Here is a 17,491-nt window from a genome sequence, read left to right on the forward strand (position 1 = left end):
AACAAAGAACCCTGCAAGACAGTGTGACTTCGCCGCTGGGGTGGGTGCTGGGGTGACCTCACCGCTGGGGTGGGTGCTGGGGTGACCTCGCCGCTAGGGTGGGTGCTGGGGTATCCACCCCGATACCGCGACCCTGTGTCCTCTGACAGTCTGATTGACGGTTGCCACGTCTGGGCTTCGGCAGCTGGACCCCATCCTCAGGAGCTGCCCGCTCCCTGCACCACCCATTCCCCTTGGCTCCACCTCATCGTCTGGATCCAGTTGCACAACACGCGCGTCCAGGGCTGTTTCTGCAATTAGGATGACAGCTAACCCCAAGCAGCCAAGACAGAAAGGCTTTTAAAGTATACAAGGAGTTCTTGTGACCCCAGGGGGCTGAGTCCAAGTGCGTCATCCAAGGCAACATAACAGGGCTGACACTGATATTCCAAAAACTCAGGCTGAGGAGCTCAGAGCCAGTGTCGATTCTGCCGTCACAGAGAGAGTTGCTGCCCCAGTGAGGGGCGGCTGACTCAGGTCAAAGCAAGCCTTACAATATACAAGACCCGCTGGCTCTGCTTCCTTCCCTGGCCAGGCCCAGGGGCCGGGGTGGTGGGCTAGGGCCGGGGCTGGGGCCGGGGTCAGCAGGTGGTTGGTGGTTGGGCTGGGAAAGGAGTGAGGAAGGCAGGTGAGGCCTGGGGTGAGGCTCCTTCAACCCAACAAGACTGTGAAGACTACCTTTTTTTTTTTTTTTTTTTTTTCAGAGACGGAGTCTCACTCTGCCACCCAGGCTGGAGTGCAGTGGTGCAATCTCGGCTCACTGCAACCTCCACCTCTTGGGTTCTAGCAATTCTCCTGCCTCAGCCTCCTGAGTAGCTGGGATTCCATGCGCCTGCCACCATGCCTGGCTAATTTTTTGTATTTTAGTAGAGACAGGGTTTCACCGTGTTGGCCAGGCTGGTCTCGAACTCCTGAGCTCAGGCGATCCACCCGCCGCAGCCTCCCAAAGGGCTAGGATTACAGGCGTGAGCCACTGCGCCCGGCCAAGGACCACTCTTAAATGTGGGCACTGAGGACTCAGACCAGAAACAAATAGAGTCAGTTGCAGACCAGCGTCAGAGGCTGACTACACAAGGCACAAAGGCAGGGAAAGAGTAACAAACTCGCCCTCCGGAAGACTCGGCTTTGGGGACGGCCTTACTTCTCTGCATTTCAGAGAGCTTAGCATACGGCAGCCCCGAACACCACTCATGTTCCTGAGTGGTGCCCTGCTCCCTGCCCTGGGGGCCAAGAAGAACCACAGAGACCGCTCCTGGCCCTCTGTCTTCAGATGGGGTTCAGTCACCAAGAGGCTCTGGCGTGAGGCAGGAGGGGAGTGAGGCTGGGACATTTATCCACAGCTCCCTCCCTGCCAGGTCGCAGGGAGCTGACTGCAACCATTTGCCCAAAGCGCAGCTCTTATCAGACAATCCTCCCAACCCAGGCCACGGGCTGGTATCCGCTGCACTGCTGTTATCCCGAGGCTGCTGCATGGAGCCTGGCCCACGACCTCATTCCTGCCCACGCCTTTGTAAAGAGTCCCTTTGTTAAACTCTCCTCGCCTAGTTTTTGACTGTGCGCCTGTCCCTCGCTGGAGCCCTGGCAGACAGACCTGACTCTGCCAACTCTCCTGAGGCCCTCGGCCAAAAACCAAATCCCAAACTGGCTTTCCAGGTGCCTCCTGACCCCAGAGCCAACCCCAAGTCTTCACCCTAGGGGTGGGACCTAAGGAGCTAGGCATTTTCACAGTAAATGCTAGAACACCATTTAGGGAAGGAAAATCTTTTTTTTTTTTTTTTTTTTTTTGAGACGGAGTCTCGCTCTGTCGCCCAGGCTGGAGAGCAGTGGCTGGATCTCAGCTCACTGCAAGCTCCGCCTCCCGGGTTTACGCCATTCTCCTGCCTCAGCCTCCAGAGTAGCTGGGACTACAGGTGCCCGCCACGTCGCCTGGCTAGTTTTTTGTATTTTTTAGTAGAGACGGGGGTTTCACCGTGTTAGCCAGGATGGTCTCGATCTCCTGACCTCATGATCCGCCCATCTCAGCCTCCCAAAGTGCTGGGATTACAGGCTTGAGCCACTGTGCCTGGCCTAGGGAAGGAAAATCTTATTGGAAGCAAAAATCTCCTTGTAAGTGGCCCAGATCGTATCCAGTTTCTCGCTAACTGGCAGCTGTGGCTCATGCAAGCAATGGCATCTCTCCATCAGTCCAGAGAGGACAGATTCAGAGCTCTGGGGGACCCTGTCCCGCTGCCCTTCATGCCTGCTCTGTGGCTGGTCTCCCAGAGTGTACCTCGGAAGCTGGGCACCCAGCAAAGAGGGCAGGTCCCCAGGAACAGAGTCCCCCTCCACCACTGAGTGCTGCGTGACTCTGGGAAAATCCCTCTCCAGGTCTCAGTCTTCCCATCTGCACAAGAGGTACACAGACCACATGGCCCCAGGGTCCTTCAGCTTTGCAGATAGCGGCGCCACATCCCACTCACCCCCATGCCCCACCTGGGGAAGAAGTTGGGCTCAGGGACTGGGCTGGGACTCACTCAGCCATGGTGAAGGCCAGCTCAAAGTTCTTCTGCCGCTGCATGGGGCTCAGGGAGTTGTAGTCAAAGGCGTCGGGGAAGAAGGAGTGTACCAGGGCGCAGAAGGCCATGCCATCACTCCAGCTGGAGGAGAAGTTCTGCAGGTCCACGTGCTGCAACCGGGTGAGTGGGGTCAGTGCAGGGGCCTAGACACCGGATTCCTGGAGCTTCTCAGTACACGCCATGGGCAGCTAGGCACCCACTCGGAAGGCGTAATTACTGTGGTTCCTACCCCTTAACCCCAACCTCAGCGGGTTCCTGCCCAGGCGGGAGAATAAGAACAATGGCAATGCTTGGTCAGGTCTTTGGCTGGGGGTCCCAGCAGCCGGAGGGGAGCCAGGGCTCACCTGGTAGCCCAGCGTCTTGCTGCGGCACCACTCGAGCAGGATCTGCTTGATGCTGCTGGCGCTGGCCACACCGAAGCTCTGCGACCGCTTCAGCCTGGCCCGGGCCTCGCCTTTCCCCCTGCGGAGAGATGGCAGGCCTGCTGTGGGTGCCCTCCAGCTGCCATCTCCCCGTGCGGGTCTGGGGCAGGGAAGGCCATCCCTGCACCACCAGGGAGGATGCTCCCACCTGCTCTGCTCACCCAGGGGAGACGCTGGCAGCACACAGGCTCAGCTGTGCCCATGTCCACGGCACGGCCCCATATACCAGCGACACAGCCTTCTTTGATGGTATGTGTCAGGACCATCCACACCCCTACAGCCCTCCAGGTCCTGTTTATTCCCCACCCAGGAAGCAGGGGTCACTTGGGAATCCTGAGACAGAAGACCTTGGCCCACATGGCCCTAGGCCCCTGCCTTCTGCCTGGAACACCTCTCCCAGTTCCTTCCTCCCACCCCTCCTTCTGAGCCCCCCTCTTAATGGGGGGCCTCTTTCCTTGATGGCTCTTTCCTCACCAGGAGGGATGATTTCCTCTTCTGGGCCTCAAGGACAGTCCCTAATGGCCTAGACCAGGTTGTTTGGGGCAAGTGGGGACACGTCCTGGGTCGGTCTCCCTCACTAGAGTGTAGCAGGGACTGGCTGTTATCTTCATTATCCCACAAGGCCTGGGCCACACCTTGCACACAGCAGGCATCCGTACCATGCTTGGGCCACACCCTGCACACAGCAGGCATCAATACCACACTTCGATCACACTCTGCACACAGCAGGCATCAATATCGTGCACTGACACGAGGACTGGCTGAATATGCAAAGGTGGGCTGGAGCCCGAGAATCTCTCAAGACCTGAGGTCTCTCAAGACCTAGTAGCGGGCTGGAGGCCGCTTGGCCCCATAGCATCACCTTCAGTCTGCAGGCAAGACCAACCCCGCGCTGGGCCTCCCAGCTCTGGCCAGGAATCCCGGTCGCCACCCAGTCCCCGGTCATGCCCAGAAACTAAAGAAGCCACAACCCGTGGGGAGCGTGGGTATGAGGGCAGCCTGGGGGCACCAGCGACAGGACAGGGGGCCTCGGGAATGGAGGAGGAGATAGGGGCTCTCACCAGGCCTTCCTGGCTCCCTGCCTCATAGCTGTCTTCCCCCAACAACTGGGGCCCCCTGTCCCCCCAACCTGCCCTGTGGTCCAGCCCTAACTTTGTGCCTTGCCCAAGAGATCTTGTCTTGGGCAATAGCACCCTGGGGAACAGGACAGGGCTGAAACTTGCTCTGCTGCACCCACTCCACCCGTCTGGGTCTGGGCACAGTGTGGGGGCCCGGCCTATCTGTGAATCTGTGAGGGAGCTTCGTACTTGCCCGCCGCTGTTTCCTGCTCCCACTTCTCAAATAATGCCTTCCGGGCCTGCGCCCCTGAGGTGCGGGGCAGCGTCTGCGACCTCACCAGCTCCCTGCGACGCTCCCCTTGCCGATGGACCTGAGTTGTGGCTGGTGGCTGCGGGGACACGGGCGACTGGGGTGGTGTCACCAGCGGTGGGCTGAGGAGAGAATCGCCGAGTTGGGACCTGGGCCCAGCAGGCATCACTAGCTCACCAGGCCCCTGGGTCTCCATCGCACTGAGTGTGGACAAGGCAGCCTGCACCGTGATGGGTGCTCAGAGAGGAGGCCCCCTTGCTCTGGTCCCCAGCTGGTTTAGCAGGTTTTCTGAATTGTGCTGCCAGGAGGGCCTGGCCAATAGGCCCAACTCAGGAGAGACACTGGGCCCCCGATCTGGACATAAACACCCCTCTGCAGGTGTCAATGCCTGGGGAGGACAAGGAGACCCCTCCACAGGCAGGAGGTGTGCTCAGAACCAGCCCCGGAGGGACCAGGCCTCCAGCCTCCACCACCATGAGAAAAGACCACCTTTGTTTTCCCCGGAACAGTTTGCCAGAAAGTCACAATTCTCCTTTTATTATTAAAGAAAAAAAAAAGCCAAGCCTGCTACCCTACCCCTACCCCCAATCACAGTCCCGCTGGCTGGGGCGGGAGGCCTGCCCTACAGGGAAGGCCCCGCTCACCTGCCCCTGCCCGCAGCCCATGGGCAGGAAGTTCCGAGGGACCCTAGCTGGCTGGGATAGAAGAAGACAAAGCTCCTGTCCTCCCCCTCCTGCCTCCTCCAATCTTTTTTTTTTTTTTTTTTTTTTTTGAGACAGAGTCTTACTCCGTTGCCTAGGCTGGAGTGCAGTGGCACTATCTCGGCTCATGGCAACCTCCACTTCCCGGGTTCAAGTGATTCTCCTGCCTCAACCTCCCAAGTAGCTGGGATTACAGGTGCCTGCCACCATGCCCGGCTAATTTTTGTATTTTTAGTAGAGACGGGGTTTCGCCATGTTGGCCAGGCTGGTCTTGAACTCTTGACCTCGGGTGATCTGCCCGCCTTGGCCTCCCTAAGTGTTGGAATTATAGGTATGAGCCACCGCGCCCAACCCCTCCTCCAATCTTTTGACTGACTTGAAGGGTCCACAAAGAAACCAGCCTGTGGCCCTATTTCTCCAAATGAAGCTCTCCACCGAGGCCCACTGCCTCACTCCCCCTGCTCAGACCTTACCCCCAACGCTGCCACCCAGTGCTCCAGAGATCCAGCCCTGAGCCTTCCGTGGAAACGCCAACCCCAGAGCCGACCCTGGGCAGCCTGCGTCCAAAGCAGAGAAGACACCTGGGTGCAGCGACCCCACAGAACACGGGCCCTGGCTCACCTGTTGCTGTGTTTGCTTGCTGTCACTGCCCCGTAGCCAGAGCTTGACACAGACCGCGCGAAGGAGGAATTATTCTCTGCGGAACAGAGAGAGGGAGAGAAGTAACAAACCCTGACCCCAGGCAGGGGGCGCCACAGCCTCCCTTCCTCTGATCCGGCTCTGCCTCATTTTCCCGGCATCACGGCAAGAATGAGCTAACCCTCTGGGCTAAGCCGGCCCTGCCCCAGTGGACAGTGGAGGAGAAAGGAGGATGGGCACACACAGCAACAACATCAAAGAGGTCTTTTCAACTGTCCTGCTCTTGAGAGCACAGAGCTCAGGGCCCGAGCCGTGTATCCAGCGAACACTGCTCCCAAACCCTCCCTATAGAGGCCCACACGGCTTCCCCCAGGACATGTCATGGAGGCCTGGCCACAGGCCCAAGTTGGGCCTGGGGCCTTGAGGGAGGGAGGGGACGGTGCCCAACCTGCAGGGCAAGAGACCACCTTCCAACTGTGGCCTCCACCTGTAATAAAAGCCATGGTCACCCCACCAGGGGGTAGGGCTGCGGGCAGGGGCAGGTGAGCGGGGCCTTCCCTGTAGGGCAGGCCTCCCGCCCCAGCCAGCGGGACTGTGATTGGGGGTAGGGGTAGGGTAGCGGGCTTGGCTTTTTTTTTCTTTAATAATAAAAGGAGAATTGTGACTTTCTGGCAAATAGCACCAGAATGCTATTTCACAGCCTCTCTGGGCAGGAGCCCAGGAGGATGGGCTAAAGGAAGGGGCAGACATGGCAGGCAGAGGCAGGGCTGGGCTTGGCTCCTCGTTTTCCAAGTCACCCACCGACTCCCCCTCCCTAGCCCCGGCCCTCCCTCTCCCATCCCAAGGGGAGGTCTGCCCCAAGGCCATGCTGTCCTGCTCATACCGCCAGGACTGGGAGTCCAGGGCATGGTGGCCTCGCTGGGGCTTGGGTTGAGGCCCCCGAGGGTGGCAGCAGACGTAGGTGACAGAGCCGCTGCTGAAGTCTCCCCAGAGAACCTGTCAGAGACTCGGGTGACGGCCGTGACTGGCTGGTGGGGCAGCCGCAAGGAGAGGCTCACAGGGCGAGGCCTGGGGGGATCTGGTGCCGAGAAGGTTTGGGCGACCTCGGGGGATCCGTCGCCTGGACCTGTAACATGTGACCAGTATGGGTGGGTGGTCAGCCGTGGCAGCCACGGAGTTCTGAGACCTCCCAGAAAGGCTCTAGCCTCCCTGGACCCTCCTCCCACCTCCTGTAGGAAGGCCTCCCTGACTGCTCCAGCCTCCCTGACCTCCCGTTTCAGGGATATCTTACTGCTCCAACCAGAGTTGATTTTTCCCAGCTTCCCCTCATGGCCAGCTTAATAAATACTAGTTGGCTCATCAGCCCACTCTCTACCCTACTCAGTGCTTAGAAAAGTTCCTCAGCCTCTACTTGCTTTCCTGGAGACACGGGAGAGCTCACTACCTCCTGAGATCTCCCAACTTCCCTCTGTGTGTCACATTCAGGTTCTACTGAATGACACTGCTCTCCCGGCAGCCTCTCTCCCTGCTGGGGTTCAGGATAGAGTGCGTCCCAACTCAGGCCAAGGGCTGGCCTGGCACAGAAGATACCTGACCAGGGCCTTACTTAACCCCCAAACCTACCCAGCCACCCCTCCTCTGCCCACAGCCCTACCCCTACCTGCCCCCGGCTGGTGCCCATTTTCCATGATGCATGAGCTTGAGGTCTTTCTCATCTCCGACTCGCTGGCCTCGTCATGATCCAAACTCTACAGAGACACAAACATCACCGAGAACCCATCAGCTAGGGCCAGACCCCCTCCTGTTCTGGCAAAACACCAATCATGTTGAGAGAAAACAGCCCCCAGGGAGCAAATGATGGGCCAAGCCACACAGCAGAAGCTGGGATGGCCCCACTCTAACTGCTGAGCCCCTGAGACCCTGGGAGGGAAACGTCTCCATCGGGCTCCTCCCAGAGTCCCAGAAAGCTGAAGACAGAAGTCAAGATTCAGGGTTCCAATGACGTTAGGTCACCTCACCCTTTCCCCCAGGCTGGCCTAGATGGTGGGGTCAGGAGTGCCTGGCCCCCCGCCCCTCTCCGCAGGGCCAGGCCAGCCTGGTTGCCCATGCAGGGGCAGCAGGAACCAGTGGCACCAGGTCCTTCGGGGCCAACAATGCGCCACAGAGCCCCGATCACGCTGAGGCCTTTGCCTGGGAGGCAAGGACACAAGATTCACCCGGCTGTGCAGAGTGCAAAGCCCTGACCAGCTCCGTGCGACTCATCCATCCCAGCTGGGCGGTAGTAGTGGGTGGGGCAGGTAGAGACAGACAAGACAGCCAAGGCCAAGAGCCACTGGGGAGCCTGGGATCCAGGCTGTGCTGCCACCTATCCATGTGACCTGGGCCACATCAGTTCCCCTCGGGGTCTCAGTTTCCCTGTTTGAGAAACGGGACCAGGCCAGGCAAGTGCCACGTGGCATCTACCAAACATCCAGCCCTTTTTCTGGGCACACTGCTTAGAGCAACTGTCCTCCCGGGTAGGTGCTGCCAGAGCCATTTGACAGATGGGACCTGAGGACTCTGAGAGGGCATGTGCCCTGGCCACACTGATACAGCAAAAAACAGCTGGGACGTGTGGCCAGGGGAGAAGTCCTCAACCTTGGTCCTGCCCTCCTCCCAGTGAGGGCGTGTGAAGGGCTGAGAGTGTCTGTGGGGCTGGTGGGGGCGCCACCATGAGCCCAGGACGAGCGGCTTGAGAGGTCGGCTGTGCCTCTCCCAGATGCCTCCTGGTCTACAGGTTCCCAGGCAATAATGATGCCTCCCTGGACCCAGATGGCTCAGCTCCCTTTGCAACCAATGCGGGAGGTGCCACCCTGCGAGGGGGAATCAGTCTGGTAGGGGAGCCAGGCTGGTGAACACAGGGGGCCGTGCCAGAATAAGGATGCCTCACGCAGGGTTCATCTGACCCAGTGGGGCAAGGAGGGCTTCTCAGAGGCAGGGGTGCCTAAGCCACATCCAGAGTGAGCCCAGTGGATAAGCAAGGGAGGGCATGGCCAGCAGAGTGATTAGTGTCTGCTTTTGCAGAGAGACATCGAAAGCACAGGTATCCTGATCACGCCCGTCCAGGACTCAGGCAGATGGAGAAGTGCCATGCCGCCCAAGCTGCCTACCCTGGGTACTTGGCGCCTTAGACAAGAAGGAGCGCAAGGTCCTCAGCTCTGTGTTTCAGGAACACCCTTTAGGGGATGCCAGAGAGTGGAGACCAGACGGCAAGACACTTCACCAGTCCTGGGCAGGAACCTGGGGAAGGGAGATGGGGCACTGGGAGGGCCACAGGCAAGAAGGACTCAGAGCTTTGGGGGAAAAGGGATCCGGCCGGGAGACTGGGTGGACGTGGGAGAGGAAGGGTGCCAAGCCTCTCCCAAGTCCAGGCGTGGTGGGTCAGGACAGGGTTAGGGGGTAAATGAGGGTTTCCGTTGGGACATGTTTAGTGCCTGGGGCACCTGGAGCATCAGGGAGCTGAGGAGGTAGCTGGATTTTTGAGTCTGGAGTTTAAGAGAAAAGAAGGATGAGCATGGAAAAACAGGAGTCAGGGCATCCACTGGGCTCCTGGAAGCCCAGCAGAGGAAGAGCAGCTTGGGGCCCCTGGGATGAGGCCCCCACATTTCAGGAAGCAAAAGAGCAGTCTGCGGAGGATGAGGAGCAGCCAGACAGGTAGGAGGAGCCCCTGAAGAATGGTGAGAAAACCAAGGCCAGGAAGGAAGGGAATCAAGAAGCCAGCCACAGGGCCGGGCGCGGCGGCTCACGCCTGGAATCCCAGCACTTTGGGAGGCCAAGGTGGGTGGATCACCTGAGGACACAAGTTCAAGACCAGCCTGACCAACGTGGTGAAACCCCATCTCTACTAAAAATACAAAAATTAGCTGGGCATGGTGGTGGGTGCCTGTAGTCCCAGCTACTAGGGAGGCTGAAGCACGAGAATCGCTTATTTTTTTTTTTTTGTCTTTTTTTTTTTTTTCCTTTTTGTGGAGAACGGGGTCTCGCTGTATTACCCAGGCAGGTCTCGAACTCCTGGGCTCAAGCTATCCTCCCACCTCTGCCTCCCTGAGAGCTGGGATTACAGGCGTGAGCCACCGCGCCCGGTGGGAATCGCTTAAACCCAGGAGATGGAGGTTGCAGTGAGCCAAGATTGCACCACTGCACTCCAGGCTGGGCAACAGAGGGAGACTCTGGCTCAAAAAAAAAAAAAAAAAGAAGCCAGGTGCGTCCAAAGGCAACCTGGGGTCGAGGAAAAGGTGAAGAGGAAATCCAACCAGGCATCCATTAGGTTCAGCAAAAGAAGAGGTCATGGGTGATCAGAAGCATGGGGCGGGGGACGGGGGGCAGGGGACAGGAGATGGCCTAGGGGAGAGGTCCCAGAGAAATGAAGACAGCACAGTAACTTTAGCCCTGAGCGGGGCCAGGGGAAGGGGTCTGAGGGGTTTTTCCAGAAGGAAGAGGCAAGACCACATTTATAGGTTGAGAAAGGTGAGGGGACCATCTGCAGGGTGGGGTCACTGGGGAGCTCAGAGCAGACAGGACCCAGAGCCTGGGAAGAGCCAGCCTTGGAGAGGAGGTGATCCCTCAGCTCTTGATTCAAGAGTGGGAGGAGGAGAGCCCAGGCCCGTTCTCAGGAACGCAAGAAAAGCACGGGGCGTCGCCCAGCATGCAGGGCAGAGTGGGTGCCCCTAGAGCCACGCTGTGGCCGCTGTGGCCATGTGGACCATGTCGGCAGAGGGAGGAGAACCATCCAGTCCAGCTGGAACCCCGGCCCCCAAAGTCACCAGGCTCTGGGGTCTCCATGCTTCCCCACACACTCTGCTCCCGTCTGACAGGTTCCACAGGTCCAGGCAGGGCCCTGAGGGGGAAAGACTGAGGGTGAAACTATTTTCCCAGGAAATATGTATCTCTATGGGGGTGGGGGGGGCCTCCACAGATGCCTGCCCCTGCACGTTGCAGCCCCCTCAACAACCCCCACGATGCCCCAGGGGACCAGGCGCTATACCAGACCGGGAAGTAATTTCTCTGCTGGTTAGATCCCCGATAAAGGTTCTCCGGCAAAGGGAGGAGGGAAAGTGGCTGGGCTAATGCAGGCTGGGGTGTGGGGCTGAGCCCGGACTCCCAAGCTCCCCTGCCCCGAGACTCGAAGCATTCCTCACCTGGGGAGAGGGCTCTGCCCATGCCTTAGGTCAAGGGGCAAGGGGCTATTCTGAGACCACCCTCCAGCCCGTCATCACACAGACGGGGAAAGCAAGCCAAGGCGAGGCGGGGGTGGCAGGGGGAGCCCCTAAACCCACACCATGGCTAAAGGTAGTGGCAGAGCCAAAGTATGGGGTTCAGGTCTCCTAACCCAATCCAGGGCTCTGTCCACAAAGCGCTCTGGCCTTCTAGGGGCCAGAGAGGACAACTCAGGGCAAACTTGTCTTCTAGGACCTGGGTCAGTAGCAGCCCCGGCCCCGCGGGATCTGTCTTAGCCAATGAGGGTGAGGAAAAGTCGGGGGACTGTGGTCACCCCCCGGGGGACCTTCACAGAACTCAGAGCTCTTCAACCAAAGGGCTGGGCTGGAACGAGCTGTTCCTGCAGAGTCCCCGGTGGGCTACTGCTGTCCTTTGGTGGGGGCAGCCTGCCGCGGTCCTGCGGAAGGAAACCAGGGAGGGGCCTCTGTACGCTGGGACCGGGGTAGAAATCGCTGGAGAGCCCTGAGGCTGGGGACAAGTCCTGTTGAGCTGGCCTGGTACCTCCGCCCAAGATTCCCCACCTCGGCTTTGTTTTGAGAAGGGGGAGGTTCCCCGTGAGGGAGCCCAGGCCTGGGAGACTTACGGGAAAGGCAGAAGGTTGATGAGCTAAGTCTGATTTCAGGGACCTTCTTATTGGAAAAGCTTTTAGACATTTTTGTGGGGGAAGGAAGACTATTTCAGAACTTCTGGGGGCTGCCTGACCTGCACGGGCCCATCCATGGGGACGAGGCTCACGCAGGACCAAAGCCCCATCCTGACACAATTCACACTGCTGACCCGGCCCTCCTCCACTCACGCCACCGTTTGAGAGGACTTGATTCAAACTTCTCCCTAAAGGATTTACCCCTCTTATCGCACAGTGTGTCTGGGAAAGGAAGGCAGATAAGGCGAGTCTGGTTTCTTTCATGGTCGGGCCTCTGACACGGGGCTCCTGGCAGCTGTTCCTGGGGCCTCCGCTGCCTGGGGCACGGGGACCCAGTGGCTCCAGCTCAGCTGAGGATGACATTTCCAGGCCACAACTCTGGCCCAACCTGCTGGGGCCTGGGCCTGGCCTCAGGCTGCCACCATCCACCCCAGGCCCCAAGCTGACTCCTGGCTCCCTGCTCCTAGCCAGACAGGATTACTTGATCAAGCCTTCCTACACTGAGTTCAGGGCGCATTTATGTACTGGAGACAATCTACCTCCAATCCTTCAGTCCCCAGTTTGAAAGCAACTCAGTCTGTAAATGTCATCATTTGTTACAGAGGAACGGCATGACTCCAACCTCTACAATGCCAGGTAGTGCAGCCATCCCTGGCTCATGTGAATGGGTTGAGACTGCCCCACCCAGACCCCCACTACACAGACACAAAGTCTGAGAGGTCAGACCCAGCAGCCTGGCGTGCAGCTGTGACTCTGTGTCCGTGGTCCACACTCCAGTCTCACCCTGAGCCCTGGCTCCTTATGTGTGACCAACCTCTTGATCACGTAGTGTTGGTCACAGCACATGAGGTAGAGCATGTGGATGGCTCCACGCAGTCCCTCCTCTCAATGCCGGACACTGGCCTAGAGGCTGTGACAATGCTTTCGAGATGGAAGACAGCAAGCGAGATGGGGATTGGTGCTTCTGGGCTCAGCCTGGCGGCACCTGCCTCAGGCCCTGGGAGCCAGGGCTCAAGGGGTGCAGAGCCTCTAACCCAACTGGCGACTGCAGCCATGCTCCACCCACAGTGCTCAGCTACCCTTGCTGCTCACGCCCCTGGGTGCCTGGGTCTCCATCCTCACTCCCCAACAGGCTGATGCGTCCTCGCTGACCTCAGCCTCTTCTTCCAGGAGGGCTCCCTCTCCGGTTTGCTGAGAGTGGGCTCTCAGGTCATCCTCACTCCCTGGCAGTTCCGTGGTCTGGTTTTTATTTCCTTCAGACTCTTTGCCTCTGCCCAGAGAGCTCTCTAATCTCCAGGCTAATCTAATCTGCCCAGAGAGGCTCTAATCTCGCTCTCTGGGGCACCAGATCCATGAATCCACCTGCTCTGGGACAGCTTCACCTGGAGTTCCCATAGTCCCCTCATGTTCAGCATGACCTGGGTAGAACCCAGCATGTCCGCCCAGATCAGTGCGCCAGCAGTCCCCCAAGTCAGGACTCCCCTCTGAGACTACCCCATCTGCTCATTCCCCCTCCGAAACCCTGTCCAAGGCAGCCCCGCTACACACCACGGCCATGGCCCAGCTCAGACCCTTTCTTTCTCCTTGGACCATCACAATTAAGTTACCCATCTCCAGCCACCATCACAATTAAGTTACCCATCTTCAGCCACCCTCCACCTTCCATCCGCCCCTAAGAAGGCTTGCCAGACACAAAGAAGACTCTCATCCCGAGCTTCGCCCACCAACCCCTGACCAAGAGGACTAGCTTGGTGTTAGTGAACAATGGCTAATCTCCATTGACAAAAATCACGACTAGAGAGAATCCTCTTTCTCTCTCTGTGTGTGTGTATGCACATATACACACACACATCTACATGTATATGTGACTCTGACATTATTTTTTTTTAAATTTGGACAGCTGCTCCTATGAGCAGACAAACAGCAAATGCATGTTCAAATAAAACCTCAAAAACAACCGATGACACAGTTGATGAGGCACGTGTGAGCTCACACTGGTGATTTTAGACCATGGTCATGTAGAGTGTCATGTTCATAAGACAGACTTAAGTGTATCCACACTTCCAGACACTTCACACGGAGCACTGGGATGCTCCCCGGTTCTGCCACCAGGGCATGTTTAAGAACTTCTTACAGGCTGGACAAAGCCCAGCACCTCTGCTCAGCACACTAGGGGCATTTGCCACTGTCCACTCCACTCGCATACCTTGAGGCTGCACGCTCACCAGTGAGTACTTTCCGCCTTTCTGAGGCTTTGTGCATAGCCCCCACCCCATCCCCATCTGCACCAGTAGCAGCAAGCCCCAGGCCCCCAGCACAAAGCCTTGCTGGGATACCCACCGAGAGGGGACTAACTACTGTGTTTGGAGCAAAATATCTCTGGCTGCCCAAACTTGGTATGGGACCATCTCCCAGCCTAGATGGGACCTCCAGGGGGAAGACCCGAACTGATACTCTCCTCCAGGACCCCTGAGGTCCAGCCCAGCCCACAGCAGGAAATCTGAGTGCTCCACGGATTGCACCAAGGAGGGAGCAGGTGCAGGCTACACAGCCGCAGATCCTGGGAACCCAATCCCAGAGCACATGTCTGATCAGGATGGAAAATCTCACCCAAGGGCCACTGCACACACCATGGAAACATTCTAACCGCTCTGGGTGGCCCGTGCGCAAGGTAGTGACTGGTCCACGTCGGCCTCCGCCCCATCCCCACTTGGTGTGGGCCTCTGGCTAGTCACTGACCCCAGGAATCTAGCACGGCTCAAGGCTGGTTTCCACCTCTCTCCCTTACGGCAAGGGATTTGACCCCTGCGATGCAGAGTTCCCAAACACCGCTGCTGATCGCTTCCCCCTCGGCTCCCCTCCCCACCCATCCAGGGGCCTGAGTTTTCAATCTGGGTTAATCAATAACCGGAGCCGTCAGGCCTCAGTGAAGCGGCAACGCAGGGGAGCAGGAGCGTGAATGGAGGGTGGGGGGCAGGCAGGGGTGTTGACCATTCCAACACGCCCCGCGTGGCCCCAGGCAGTGCCGAACAGTCAGGGGCCGGACTTCGGAGCCCAAGCCCTTGGTGTCATGGGACAGAGGAGAGAGGGAGACAGGACTCTGAGCAAACAGAGTCTAGCTCCAAAAAAGGGAGGGGGACCAAGACAGGTGCAGCTGACAGGCTAAGCGGTCCTCCTCCCGCCCTCTCCAACTCCGGAGGGCCGGCAGGACCCCATCACCTAGTCCGAGCGGCCCGTAAAGGACCCAACCCCGCAGACGCGGACGGACACAGGCAGTTGGGGCGAAGGGGCAGCACCCGGCTGGGAGCCCCACTCCCTGGCGCCAGGGCGCGCGCTCCCCCGGGCTCACCTGGCCACGGCCGGACAGCGAGAAGGTGGCGTGGCTGGCGAAGCGTGCGCTGCCCAGGCGGGGCGCGCGGTCTGGAACCCCGGGCGCGGGCGGGGGGCTGGGCGTGCAGGGAGTGCCGGGCGCCGGGGACATCCCGCTGGCCAAGCCCAGCGCATCCACCTGGCGCGTCAGGCGCTCGAGCTGCGCCTGCAGCCGCTGGTTGTCCCGCTGCAGGTCGGCCACCGTGCGCGCCAGGGGGCCGGCCAGGCGCACCGCCTCTGCCACCCGCCGCTCCACGCCGCGCTGCAGCCCCTGCATGTCCTCGTGCAGCGCGCGCACCGCTCCCTCCAGCGCCGCCTCGTAGCGGCCCAGCGCCTCGCGCACAGTGCGCGCCTCCTGGGCGTCGGGGGCCGGCTCCATGGCCCAGTGGAGCGCGCGGGTCGAGAGCGGGCCGGGCGGGGAGAGGATCAGCCTGATGGCCGCGACTGGCAGTCCGCTGCTGGCTTCGCCCGAGGGGCGGCCGGGGAGGCGGGCGCGGGGCGGGGCCTCGGGGGCGGGGCCGGGGCTGACTCGGGGACACCCCCCAGCCCTGGAGACCCGCAGTACGGTGCGGAGGGAGAGCTCGCCCAGCCTCCCCTCTCCCCGGCTCCTGACTGAGCCCTGTGACCCCGCAGGAGCGGCGTGCGGCCTGCGGGAGGGGCGGCGGGCCCACCCGAAGAAGGCCCTGGTCCCCCGTGGACCCGGGAGAGCACACCCGGGCTGACGCGTTCGCTCGTAGCTGTCACCCGCAAGGCCCAGATTCTGCCGGGAGCCAAGATTCCCGCTGCTGGGGACACCTGCAACTTCCAGAGCTGCCGCCCTCCCCCGCGGGGCCCTCCCTACGCAGCGGGCAAGGCTCTCTCGCAGGCACACGCTCACCTGTGGGACCTTCGCCTGGAATTTCTTGCACCTGTTCTAAGACGTCAGGGAGGAGACAGGTGGTGAGGTCTCCCCCTCCCCCCGCCCCGCGACTCTGCAACTATGCGCTCTCCCCTCCCAGTCCTACTCTGTATAGCAAGATCTTCGTGCCCTTCCCACTAGTGGTCGGTAGAGGCTCCCGCCCCACCAAGGGACCTCCGTTAGGAGATCCTGGAGAGGCTAAGGACAGACAGGGAAAGAAAGGTGTGCTACAGCTGAATCTCCAAATCCTGGAATGGGCGGCTTTGCGACTAATCGCCCCCTAATCGCCCCCTCCCTCAATGAGAGTCTCAGTCACTAGCGTCTACCCGCAGGCCAGGGGTCCTACCCCTATTTCTTCTCAATACTCTTCATGGCTGAACCCAGATAGTTCCTCCTTCCAAATGCACACCCCCAACCATCACCAGAAATGGAAGAAGGGAAACAGGTGTTGCTTTAGGACGATGGGATGATGGGCAAAGCTAACTCTAAGTTTTCACTGTACCATAAAGCTGATTTAAAATAAAAATGGGAACATATCCTCCTTTGTGCAAAAAACCCTTCCTAATTGGCCTTCTTTTTCCCAAGCCTGGCCTGCCTGAAAGAGGCCCAGAGGCTGGGCAGGCACAGCCAGCTGACCTGCAGGAAGGAGAAGTCTGAAAGGCTTGTTGATATCGTGTTCAGCTCCCAAGGATGTTTGGAGCCCACAAACCCTCCTGGACTGGCCATCATTGCCCCAAAGGAACTGGAGCAGCCTGACAGATGCTAAATGCTGATTCCCTCCCCCGCCTCCAGCCCCAAGGGGACAGGAAGGAACGCTGGGTTACCTAATCCAAGGAGCCTTCCAGCAATTATTTCATGAAAAAGTCAAATGCCAAAAGGCATGCATGCTGCATGTATATGTGAGCATGTGTGTGCGTTTAAAGTAGCCATCTGCACGGGGTAAGCCAAACTGCTCCCCGAATGCTTTCTCCAGGTGCAATCTTTAGTAGCAGCCTCCAGAGATGCTGCGGCTGCTCTCGCTGCAGATAGCACTCATAGCCCCTCCAGGTCTCAGTACAAGAACCTGGAGTTCAAAAACCCTGGTCTCAGCCACAGAAGCCCAGTCCCTTCCCTTGTAAGATCCAAGGAAGGACCATGTGGAGAAGCCTCGAGAGGGACTGGACAGGTTGGTCTCCAGCCTTCTCTCCATCCTCCAGAAGGCAGGCTGGCTGGGCCATGGGTGGGAAGCCTGGCAGGGAGGAGGAGGTGACAGATTGTAGAGCCTGGCTGCCTGGGATCCATCTACACTCTCCAACCTCAGGTTAGTTATCTGGCCCCTCCTGAGCCACATGGGAATATCTAGGAGGAACTTCTTGGGGACGGAGCATGGCTGTTTCTGGGGCCGAAGGAGGGACTCTGTCAAGGGCAGAGATGGGGGTTCACTGTGGGTTCTGGGAAGGCAGATGGAACAAGACCTTGTTCCTTGGTCTTGTTCTCCTTGGCTCCTTTTTCTCAGCAGTCAGACCCCCCAAGTCAGTAGCTGGACATACACCTAGGAGAGGAGAGAAGAGCCAGGAGCACAAGGAAGAGAGTGATTCTGGGGCAGGAAGGGGACGGGACGG

The 17,491-nt window shown here is 59.2% G+C and overlaps 1 protein-coding gene across 2 annotated transcripts in view; it reads right to left on the reverse strand.

The window, feature by feature from the left end:
* Positions 1-16,360, reverse strand: part of SMTNL2 (smoothelin like 2) — a 26,205-nt gene extending 9,845 nt beyond the window's left edge. The window contains exons 1-7 of one of the 2 annotated variants that reach the window (XM_033185021.1): positions 15,870-16,360; positions 7,385-7,472; positions 6,608-6,850; positions 5,707-5,782; positions 4,324-4,506; positions 2,939-3,056; positions 2,553-2,704 (exon numbers count right to left, since the gene is read on the reverse strand). In XM_033185021.1, the coding sequence (XP_033040912.1) occupies positions 2,553-2,704; positions 2,939-3,056; positions 4,324-4,506; positions 5,707-5,782; positions 6,608-6,850; positions 7,385-7,439 (827 nt within the window). In that variant the 5' untranslated portion in view covers positions 7,440-7,472; positions 15,870-16,360. Of the gene's footprint in view, positions 1-2,552; positions 2,705-2,938; positions 3,057-4,323; positions 4,507-5,706; positions 5,783-6,607; positions 6,851-7,384; positions 7,473-14,972; positions 15,457-15,869 lie in introns of those variants that run through there. The other variant, XM_033185020.1, reaches the window with a different exon arrangement.
* Between the last annotated feature and the right edge of the window lie 1,131 nt (positions 16,361-17,491).

The sequence above is a fragment of the Trachypithecus francoisi genome, unplaced genomic scaffold, assembly GCF_009764315.1.
Source record: "Trachypithecus francoisi isolate TF-2019V2 unplaced genomic scaffold, Tfra_2.0 Lachesis_group20, whole genome shotgun sequence".
Classification (NCBI taxonomy): Eukaryota; Metazoa; Chordata; class Mammalia; order Primates; family Cercopithecidae; genus Trachypithecus; species Trachypithecus francoisi.